This window comes from Armigeres subalbatus, chromosome 2 (assembly GCF_024139115.2).
Source record: "Armigeres subalbatus isolate Guangzhou_Male chromosome 2, GZ_Asu_2, whole genome shotgun sequence".
Lineage (NCBI taxonomy): Eukaryota > Metazoa > Arthropoda > Insecta > Diptera > Culicidae > Armigeres > Armigeres subalbatus.
The window spans coordinates 104,548,850-104,560,523 of record NC_085140.1 but is presented as its reverse complement, the minus strand read 5'-3'; the positions used below and the strand labels follow the sequence as shown (position 1 = coordinate 104,560,523).

General features: G+C 44.5%; 1 protein-coding gene and 1 long non-coding RNA gene across 3 annotated transcripts; one reads left to right on the top strand and one right to left on the bottom strand.

Moving 5' to 3' along the window:
* Positions 1-82: 82 nt before the first annotated feature.
* LOC134210565 (uncharacterized) lies at positions 83-1,214 on the top strand. 2 transcript variants are annotated; one of them, XM_062686639.1, is made up of 2 exons: positions 83-217; positions 283-1,214. In XM_062686639.1, exon 2 carries the CDS (start codon positions 287-289, stop codon positions 1,046-1,048), a length of 762 nt encoding a protein of 253 aa, XP_062542623.1. In that variant the 5' UTR covers positions 83-217; positions 283-286; the 3' UTR covers positions 1,049-1,214. The 2 variants fall into 2 exon arrangements, with proteins under 2 accessions (XP_062542623.1, XP_062542624.1); XM_062686640.1 differs by having other exon boundaries at positions 102-217; positions 268-1,214.
* Positions 1,215-2,029: 815 nt separating this feature from the next.
* LOC134210566 (uncharacterized) lies at positions 2,030-11,256 on the bottom strand. Its single transcript, XR_009978837.1, has 2 exons — positions 10,992-11,256; positions 2,030-2,236 (listed from the first exon to the last, which is right to left on the bottom strand). It is a non-coding gene; the product is annotated as an uncharacterized LOC134210566 (long non-coding RNA).
* Between the last annotated feature and the right edge of the window lie 418 nt (positions 11,257-11,674).

Below are 11,674 nucleotides of genomic sequence, written 5' to 3'. Positions count from 1 at the left end.
CAATACATTTTTGACAGTTCTCTGTATATAAACGAAATCGCGATGTATATAAGGCGGGATTTATTTCGGCGATTGGGTCAACTGTTATCAGTGTGGGGTAAATAATAGTTCCGTTCTTTGAACTGTCATGAAGCAGAACGTAAACAATGAAGGAGTATCTAATTTCGATAAAATCTTTGAATTCTAGAGAATTGTGACTTAAACGTAGCCCTGAAAGGTAAGTTTTCACATTACCGCACCGATTCATATAACACAGTTTTAAAGAAGTTTATTCCACATCAGCGCAATGCCGGTGGAAAGTGGTAGTCGCTTCTCGCCGATCACCCGGCTCTACGTCTTCTCCAGCGTCCTGTCGATTGCCCTGAATGCCACCTTTTTCGGGTACGTTCTGTACGCCGACAAACTCTACGACATCGGTAAGTGTTGGTCGTCGTGGGTGCTCATGTTGCTTCCGGTGATCGAACTGCTGAAGCATTACTACGTTCGATCCGCCTTTCGTCTCGATGGAAGCGCCAAGTCGACCACCAGTGGAATCGGTTCCGGTGCAGGATCGTCTTCCCGAGTCGGTTCGTCAAACCTGCCCAAGCGACCCTCCCCCGTGAAAGAATTGGGTGGCGCTCTGATGGTATTCCTTCTTGCGATGCTTTTCTACGGATTCATATGCTTGATCCTGGGCGCCCCTTTGGAACAGTATGAGGAAACGGCTTCACTGGCGTTGGTGCTGACCACCCTTACCATATTTCCGGTCATTCTGTTCATAGGGCACTCGGAAACGCTACAGCTGCTGTTTACGGAAACGTTAGAGCTTCGCACCGCGCTGGCCAACGGTTACCTCACACTGCTGAAGAACAACTGCATTGGAGTAGTTCTGGGAGCTTGGGGAGCGTCGGTGGTGGCACCACTGGATTGGGACCGCCCTTGGCAGGTGTATCCCGTGCCGAATGTGGTCGGTGCCATCGGGGGTGCATTTGGGATGAGCTTTTACACATTGCTCAGTACGACTTATTTTGCATTCTGTAAGGCAGGTAGGAAGCGAGGCATTGTCTGAAGGGACGAATCGAAAGACGTCGCGACGGCATGGCTAAGTTCTAGTCGTAGTAAATTTAATATATTTGGACATCAATTAAAATTCTGACAATTATCCGCAGAAAATATCAAATCAAGTATTATTAAACTAAAGATAAGGTATTTTAGGGTCTCAGATTTTAGGGTTAATACACATTCATAATTATAAAAAATGTCTTAATTATTACCATAGCTTCGAAAAGTATCAACTTAAAAAAAATAGAGCTGAATGCTGGAGCTGGTCAACGGGACGTTGCAACTGATTCACTGGACAGCTGGAGGTGGTCCACGGGACAGCTAGAGTTGATTCACGAGACAGGTGGATGAGGTCCACTGGATAGCTGGAGCTGGTCCACGGGAAGGCTAGAGCTGGTCCACAGGACAGCTAGAGCAGGTTCATAAGACAGCTGGAGCTGGTCCACGGGACACCTGGAGCCAAATCACGGGACAGCTGGAGCTAGATCACGATACGTCGGAGCTGGTCCGCGAGACAGCTGGATGTGGTCCACAAGACAGCTTGAGTTGGTCACGAGACAGCTGTATGTGGTGCAAGGGACAGGTAGAGTTTGTTTTTTGGGCAGGAGTCTGCATCTCCGTACTCGGTGGTTCGGAATACAGAAAAAAGATACACACTGGTTTGTTAACAGTTACTTTTTATTGACTTTTTTCGGTTTTAAAAATTATAATAGTTGGTGTAAATTCTATCGGTGTACGTCGTACGTCTAAACGGTATGGATTCCATGCTGCTTTGAAACGCAGCATTTGAACTCGTTTGAACTTGATTGGTTTAGAACTTTAAATGGTGGGTGCCATAAGCAGTTCCTAAGAAATCTGCGTAAAAGCGCATGTAAAACTTATCCATTATCTATTTATGCATATTTTCGACGAAATATTGACGTTCTGTGAATTTCTAAAGTACAATACTGATCGATTGCGGAAATTATGTAAATATGGGTGATATGGGTTTTCGTGTATGGTTGCTGGAAGTTGTCTTAATTTAGCCCAAGAAGAGCAGGCGCTTAAGTTTGCGCAGTTTGAAGAATTCCTGTGGGTCCTGCGGGTTGACGACATCTATTTCCTGCACTTCAACGGGATTGGCGAAAAGGGATTCATCTTGGACGGCAGGGAGGGCGGACACCAGGGCCACTGCCAGTACCAGGAGGGCGATTGTCTGTGGATGATGCGAAAAAATAGTTATAGTATTTGCAAAGATATTAGCATTTCCATAAAATTTTCTTTCCAAATAGCAGAAAACATCTGAGTTTGATACCTTTTCTGTATGCTATTGGGTTTATTTTTACACCTTGTATGTGAATTACATGTGAATATATTCCAGAAAGAGCTCAAAATAAAAATAAAACACTTGGGTTGTTTCAATATCAAAAGTAATTTAAAAGACCGATTGGTTTCCCACTAAAGAAAAAAGTTGGGAACCTCTACTTGAATCAAAATCCTTTCACTATGCATGGATTTCGATTCGACGAACCTAAATCCGCGCATTTATATAATGACTCAGTGTTTGAATTTTACTGCGAAGGCAGCCTGGAATGCTTCAAAAAATTATCACGATATAGGCACGGAGGTATATCTCTTGATCTTGAAGAAGTTGAAGCACCTGTAGTTTGAAGAAAGCGACGATATGGAGCATTATTTGCAAACGTTGTCAGATGTTGTGCAGTGGATCGCGGTTGTCAGACAACTTATCCCGAAAAAGCTACAAGTGGCAATGATTTGGTCAAGTGTACAAGCTGTTGATGGAGGCAGAAAAACGTGCAGCGGAGGTGTTACATCGGTTACATCGAACAGCGAACATGCGGTGGACCATCATCGTCGTCGCGGTGCAGGAAAAGACGTCAGCGTTCTTGCTGAATGTTGCAGCTGCCGAGTCAACCATGAAGCCGTGTACGTGTACCTTTTGAAGTCGGAAGCCTTTGAAGTTCTTCAACAAGAATTTGCAGAACTACTTTCCAGTTTAGCGTGCTCTACTCGGCCAAGCAGAATGGCGTAGTAGAAAGGCTAAGCCTATACCTCGCGCACTGTATGCTTTGGAGGCGAAACTGGATCAAACGTATTGGAGCGATGCGATGCTAACCACAACCTACATCCAACATCGAGTACCATCCAGATCCATCGGAATGGGCCCATACGAGAAGTGGTAAGGAAGACTTTCATGGGCATATTCGAATGTTCGTGCGTTAACATTTCAGCTATGGGATTCACTACTGGCATCTACTCAACTGATTGCAGAAGTACATACATCATTTTTCGGCGAGTAAGCGAAGCGATGCGATTCTGTCCGAGAAACTCAAGCGCGATGCTCTTCCTACAGAACTGCAAGCTCGTGCAAGAAGCCTCGATGTTCGAAATTTTAGAATGATTCTACCAACACTGTCCACACGAAGGAGCAGACATACGATGGATGCCCACTGCGGGACGTCAAAATCGGCGATATGAATGCACAGGTAGGAAGGGAGGAAATGTACAGAACAATCATCGGACCGGATAGTCTGCATACCGTATCGAATGATAACGGCCAACCATGCATAAACTTTGCTGTCTTCCGCGGAATGGTAGTCCGAGCACCTTCTTTCCTCGCAAAATATCCACAATGCCACATGGGCATCACCTAACCAACAAACGGAAAATCAAATCGACCACGTTCTGGTCGACGGTAAATTTTTCTCCGACATCACGAACGTACGCACATACCGCAGTGCGAATATTGAATCCGACCACTACCTCGTTGCAGTATGCTTGCGCTCAAAACTCTCGACGGTGTACAACACGCGTCGAAGTCGGACGCCGTGGCTTAACATTGGGCGGCTACAAGACGATAGATCAAGAATACGCGCAGCGCTGGAAGTGGCACTCCCAACGGAAGAGCAGCTGGGCGCAGCTTCTCTTGAAGGTGGCTGGAGAGATATTCGATCTACCATTGGTAGCACCGCAACCACTGCACTTGGCTCGGTGCCCCCGGATCAGAGAAATGACTGTTTTGACGGAGAATGTGAGCAGTGAGTGGAGGAGAATGCAGCATGCACGATATTGCTGCAACACCGCACGAGGGCGAACGAGGCACGATATAAAAGGACGCCAGGATGAAGATCGACACCGTAGAAAGACGGAGCAACTGTACCGCGCTAATAACACACGAAAGATCTATGAAAAGTTGGACCGTTCACATGAAGGCCACGTGCCACAGCCAGATATGTGTAAGGACATTGTAACCTGCTAAATTTCGTACATTAGAAATTTACCTAAATTTACTGTACATATTATATTGAATTAATGATCCATAAAATTCCTACTTACTATTTACATAAAAATACTTCTTCTTATAATTGCTATATAATATGAAAGTTTACAACTAGGATTGAACTTAAATCTAAGGGAATTGAACTAAAATGAAATAAATAAATATTAAACAAATATCGAAAATGAAAAATCGGAAAAACCTCTTGCCCATCCCTATTCCTATCCGTAACCCCCATAACGTATCACTGACATCTGCGCTGTCAAGCGTCCGTCCACCACCACTATCGTGATCGTTGACCAACACAAGGACGAAACCACAGCTAAAAGCAGCGAAACGACGTGGGATCAGCTCTCTAAGAGAAACCGCCAAAAAAAACCGGAAAGTGCTTGATTAGCCGGCATCAGTGAAAGTTTTCGTGTCCGCGAGTTTCCGGCAGTGCCCATTTTAGCAGCGTGAGAGACTGCCTTGGAGTGAACCGTGTTTTTTCACCTCCGGAGTGCCATCTTTGGTCCGGGTCTCGGAAGTCGTCGTATCCGGCAGGATAGCCGCAGAGCTTTCTGGGTGTGACTGTATCTTTTCACTTCGCGGGGAGAAGCCGTTTTAGTTGGCGCGAGGCCGCCAGACAGCAGGACAGAAATAGAAGAAGAACCGTGCCCATCGCCCCAGAGCTCTGATCCCCATCGCCCACGCGGCGGTCAGAAGCCATTTTGTTTGTGTGAAATTGCGGAGGGGTCGGTCCGGCCAAGAAACAGTGAACCGTGTCTGAGTCGCATCGAATTGCCCTCTTCCTCGGGCTCAACACCGGAGAGAAGCCATTTTATCTGCGTTTGCTGAGGTTGCTGGAGTACCCATCCGGTGTGAAGAAAGTTTAATCCGGCGGAGGGATATACATGCATGCGGCCTGCCTTCGCCACCCTAATCGAAGAAGATAACCTCACTCGCGAAATAAGGGGAATCCTGGAGGTGGTGTCGTTGTCACGTGGACTCGACGAGAAGCGATCTTTGTATTTGCACCGACGAACGTTCTCCGTTTGGCCCGCTTTCCCGGAACTATCAGCCGGAGAATAAATGGACAGGACCCAGGTCATCGGACGAAAGGAAAGCATGGGACGTTCGGTGACACTCGCACGTCGGAGCCGCGTCGGCCAAACTCGATATGGTATGTGATCATTCCCTTTATTCCAATCATTTTCTTCGACATAAGAATGTTACGAAAATCATGAAAATGACAAATTGAATATATATACAATGTAAAATCAGATTACCTTGGTTGTAGCCTATCATTTTCTATTTTATCCTTTCCATATACTCGCATATTTCATATATTTCTGCTTCACTGTGCATATTATTTAAGGGAAGTCTTTCCGCTAAAACTCCCCCAATTTCTCCCAAGAGCTACCAGAAAACGACCCTGAGGTCGCAAAAGGGCAGACAAAAGTCCCCAGTTAAGTTTCTCTAACAACATAAACGGGAACCTTTTTACGAACGAGCGTGAGGTGATCCAAAAGTGGCGGCAGCACGACGAAGAGCACCTGAATGGCGATGTGGCAGACAACGGTATCGGTATGGTAACGGACCTGCGGAGCAGGCGCGTAGGACATACGTTTTCCAGCTCCGGATCTCCGGGAAATCCAGGAGGAGATCGGCCGGCTGAAATACAACAAAGCTCCTGTAGTTGACCAATTACCAGGATAGCTATTTAAACACGGTGGTAAAGTACTACCGCTGCTCTGGGTAGTTACCAAGGTTTAGGAGGATGAGGTTCTGCCGCAGAAGTGGATGGAAGGTGTCGTGTGTCACATCTACAAAAAGGGTGATAAGCTGGATTGAAGCAACTACCGCGCAATCACATTACTGAACGCCTCCTACAAGGTACTCTTCCAAATTGTATGCCGCCGACTAACACCAATTTCAAGAGAGTTCGTGGTGTAGTACCAGGCGGGACTTATGGGTGAACGCTCCACCACAGACCAGATGTTCGCCGTACGTAAGGTATTGCAGAAATGCCGCGAATACAACGTGCCCACACATCATCTATTTATCGACTTCGAAGCCGCATATGACACAATCGGTCGGGACCAGCTATGGCAGCTAATGCACGAAAATAGATTTCCAGATAAACTGATACGGTTGATCAAGGCGACGATGGATCGGGTGATGTACGCAGTTCGAGTTTCAGGGGCTTTCTCGAGCCCCTTCGAAACACGCAGAGGGTTACGTCAAGGTGATGATCTTTCGTGTCTGCTGTTCAACATCGCTTTGGAGGGAGTAATACGAAGGACAGGGATTGACACGAGTGGTACGATTTTCATGAAGCCCGCCCAATTATGGTTTCGCCGACGACATTGTTATTATGGCACGTGACTTTGAAAGAATGGAGGAAAGACTGAAAAAACTGAAAAACGAAGCTAAACGGATTGGACTAGTCATCAACACGTCGAAGATGAAGTACATGAAAGGAAGACGCTTAAGAGAAGACAACGCAAGCCACCCACCACGAGTTTGTATTGGTGGTGACGAAATCGAGGTGGTTGAAGAATTCGTGTACTGGGGCTCAATGGTGACCTCCGATAACAATACCAGCAGAGAAATTTTTAGACGCATCATGGCAGGAAATCGTACGTACTTTGGATTCCGCAAAACGCTCCAATCGAATAGATTTCGCCGCCGTACCAAACTGACTATCTACAAAAAGCTGATTAGACCGGTAGTTCTCTACGGACACGGGACCTGGACGATGCTCGTGGAGGACCAACGCGCACACAACGCGTGTACCATCTATAGTGGGGTGCAGAAAGCGGACGGTACGTGGAGGTGGCGAATGAACCACGAGTTGCATGAGCTGCTGGGAGAACCATCCATAGTTCACACCGCGAAAATCGGACGACTGCGATGGGCCGGGAACGCAGCCAGAGTGTCAGATAGTCATCCGGTAAAAATGGTTTTCGACAAAGATCCGATAGGAACAACAAGGCGAGCAAGGTAGATCGATCAGGTGGAGGACGAGTTGTGGATCCTTCGTAGACTGCGTGGTTGGCGACGTGCAGCCATGGACCGAGCTGAATGGAGAAGACTCTTATGGTACAGGCCACTCCGGCCTTTAGTCATGAAAATAAAAGTTAAAAAAATTATCAAACTTGTATATAAGTACGAAAAACAGAATCGGATAGGCAGCCCCCACAGAGAAGTGACGATTCTCGCTCATTTAGTGTTGGGGACCGCACAGCTGTGGAGAACAAGTTGAAATGCATCATCAGAACCAGTGCTCCCCGCGTTGGGAGCTTTTTTAAAAAAATATCATAAGGTATAACCTCCCGAATCAGTTCTTAATCATGACAGCTTGCGAGCTTGTCTCTCGCGGTATGCTACATATCGTATACGTATACAGAGATGATAAGTGAGAGACTTTTTCATTCTCTTTTGGATTCAATCCCTGATTTTAGTACTTAATTCGATAACCACCTAATTCATATTGATTGTGCAGTTAATTTTCAATCTAAAGTAACCGCTATTTTACAACATGCATGTTTTCCATTTTTTCTGTTAAAGAGCTCGATGAGTAGTAACCGTTAACACAATTTTTGGAAAATGGCGTATACGTCACTTTTTCAGATAACGGTAGTGTTGTTGTTTGTGTTAATTATTATTCCTTTTAAAATTAACTCATTTCAGTAGATTGAGAGCTCGACGGCTTGTTTTAACTAGGTTTCGGCTTTTCTGTCTGAAGGTTTTAGAACAAGCGTTCGAGATCTGTACCAATGTTTCTTCAAGTTGTTGTTGCTATCAATATCAGTAGAAAAATCGCGAATGTGAATCTACGTCTAGTGCCTCTGCTAAGAATATTGTACATATTTTGAAATGTTGTTACACGGCTCATTTGATATGTTGATACTTTTGGGGATGGAGTTGCTTCTAGCTAGTGTATAATTATTTTTGATGGAATGAGGTACTTTAACAGAAAACTCTCCATGAGATTCCCTAAATCAGCGGTTCTCAACCTTTTTCTTGAATAAGGTACCCATTCGAGCTTTTACCTTCAGATATATGAAAAACAGATATGAAAACTAACTTAATATATAGCTCTCAAAAAAGTTGTCTGAAATGTTCGGCTTCCGAACTTCTTGGAAGGAAGCTTTCGTGCATCTTCAGAGGATACTTTAAGCGTTATCGAATGAGGCTGTCGAGCCTCTTGAAAGGAGATGCTCGAGCCTCTGGAAAGGAAACTTTTGAACCTTATAGAAAAAGGTTTTCGAGCCTCGTGAAAGGAGGATTCCGAGTCTCTTAAATGAAGATTTACGATCCCCTTAAAGAGAGGTTTCCGAGCTTCTTGAAATTTGGCTTGCGAGCTACTTAAAGAGGAGGCTTTCGCGCGTCTTGAAAGGAGATTTTCGGGTTTCTTAAAGGAGATTTTCGAGGTTCTTAAAAGGAGGCCTCTTGAAAGGAGGCTTTCAAACCTCACAAAATGAGACTTCCGAGCCTCTTGAAAGTAAAGTTCCGAGGCGTTTGGAAGAAGACCTCCGACCTCCAAGCCTCTTGAATGGAGGTTTCAGACCCTCTTGAAAGAAAGCTTCCCGGTCTCATAAAAGGAGGCTTCCGAGCCTCTCGAAAGGAAGCTTACGAGCTTCTTGGAAGAAGGCTTTCAAGCCTCTTGCAACGAAGCTACTAAGCTTTTCGGAAAAGCCGTCATGCCTCTTAAATGGAGGCTTCCGAGCTTTTAGATAGGAAGGTGTTCGCTAATGTTTCTAGTTCTTTTGTTCGTTAAATACGTAAATGGTGCTTTCCTTTCTGGGGAGAAACCAAATTTCGTCAGTATCGATGAAATCACTCGCAACTTTCTTAAGTTTCGACATAGTCATGCAAATATGGTAACGAATTACTACAGTGGCACCTAAGTAAATAGTACGAATTTTCTCATAGATTTAGACTGCGTTTCCTTTGCAAACTCATCCTCGTTAAGCGCCCACTTAAGCTTGCACCAGAAATAAGAAAAACATGTCAATCTGATACGGATATCAGCATCCTCAAATGAAATATTATATCAAGATATTTGTCATCAGTGATGAAATAAAATTTCTAAAAGATAGAAAAAAATACGGTGGAAATTTCATCGGCGCGCTTACAGTTAATCAGCGGCTCGTTCCGTCGAAAATGGCGGCGGTTCCGGCGCACAGTTCTATATGCAGTTATATTACTTTTTACTTTTTGGATGATTTATTAGTAGTTGGGTTGTGTACTTTGGAATCCATTGATTGCCTTGAAAGACTGGCGACGACATGTGATGTAGCGTGCGTGCATCTACGTATTTATCTGTGTCACAACTACGAACCCCAATGCACGTTCTTGGTTTAAGTTCTGTTCAAAATGCGTCTTTGCGAATGCTCAGTTCGCGATAATGGCAAAAGTGCTTACATCGACATCGCATTCCCGAAGTCTAAACAGCAATCCGTTGAGCTTAAATTATCAAAAAGTTTTATATTATTCAATTCGCTATTCTTAAGATATTTGTGAACTCGTTTCTTGCGTCGTTTATTTTATAATAGGTACATTAGACTGGCCCAGATTACTATGGAGAGAAAAAAATGTTGTCGAATTTCACGGGGCACCCCCCAGAATTGTGTCTTTGGGTGAGAAAATCAATCTCTGAAAATTTCAGCTCAATCGCTTGTTGCATAAGCTGGCGCATTTGATTTGAAGTTTGTATGGGGATTTCAGCCAAAATGTATAGGAAAATACACCTCCGTCACTCATTCGATCTGGAAATTGGTTCTGATCGCTCGATTGACCTCAGAATTGCAAAAACGGCAGTTGGTATGCTACAGAACAATTTCACAGAACATTGCATGATGATTAAATGAACTTTTATATAATTTTCAGCTGATTTATTAGGAGCTGATTTGTGTATTTTTGGGTTTTTTGATCGAATTGCATCAGCCGAAACCTATATAAAAGTTCATTTAATCATCATACAATGTTCTGTGAAATTTTTCTGTAGCATACCAACTGCCGTTTTTGCAATTCTGAGGTCAATCGAGCAATCAGAACCAATTTCCAGATCGAATGAGTGACGGAGGTGTATTTTCCTATACATTTTGGCTGAAATCCCCATACAAACTTCAAATCAAATGCGCCAGCTTATGCAACAAGCGATTGAGCTGAAATTTTCAGAGATTGATTTTCTCACCCAAAGACACAATCCTGGGGGGTGCCCCGTGGAATTAGACAACTTTTTGTTTCCTGGGCCAGTCTAAGGGACATATATCGCTGTAGTATGCAGGCAACGTTTATCAAATTATTCAAACTATGATCACCTATCGATATACTTCAGTCAAATGTCACTTTATCAATTCCTTGCCCGATACACGCACGGTGATCACGTTTTGGCATCAGTCTTCTTCATGGTTTGTTTTGCATATTTTCGAGTTTTCCTAAGAAAAGTTACGTAACACGAAAAAACTGATCACTAGCTTGATCACTGTAATCCCCGACACACAGTTCCCCACGAATCACACGACTGATGGAGGCGCATGGCATCCCGTAAAAGAAGTATATTCACAGCAGATTAAATTATGTTGTAATCCGTTAGGAGTTGTCGAACACTATTTCTTAAACAGTCTCTTTTCCATGGTTCGATAACATATTAAGTAACACCCTTATCACCTCAGTCACGTACCACTAGAACGTATTTCATCGTATCTGTTTCGGGAGGGGTTTCGGCTCAAACCTCGGGGAGGTAACTTAACGCACGGAGTTACAACTTATGTCAACTGATGCACTTTCGGCGGTTCCGGCCACTTTTTATAACGAAGCAAATTGCCCTTATCATCTGAGGCAATGTCCGGGGGAGATCCTACCGCACTCCACCCCACGTCCGCACCTTTCCCTTGCTGCGTTATCTCCGTCGGGTGATATAGGCTGAAAAAAGATAGCATCCCATCCACAGTGAGATCAATATTTTTTCTTTCGTCTGCTGCTATTGTTAGGGGGAGAAATGTGGAACGATTATCGCCTTTGTGTCGAATCATGTGCGGGCGACCACAAACGACGACAGCGCGACGCTACAGTTGGGTTTCCCTTCGTGGTGCGCACCTACGAACCACGCGGACCATCAACATTACCAGCGAGTGGTGGTAGGCTATGGACTCAGATATTTACATTTACTGGTAAGAGCTATCAAAATCATCGCCATCATCATCATCATCGTCATATTTATCGGTGGAGGAAAGATCTGAGTCACGTTTCCCTACAAGTCGCTTACAGCCGCGATCACTGAACCTCCTCCGCCACCCAATTTGCAGCAAACGAAGAAGTAAGGTGATCGCGAAAGCTTAAAACAAGACCCCTAGAGGTATCTTT

What these genes read in the sequence shown, in the direction of transcription:
- LOC134210565 (XM_062686639.1), top strand. Translation starts at nt 287, where the DNA reads ATGCCGGTGGAAAGTGGTAGTCGCTTCTCGCCGATCACCCGGCTCTAC.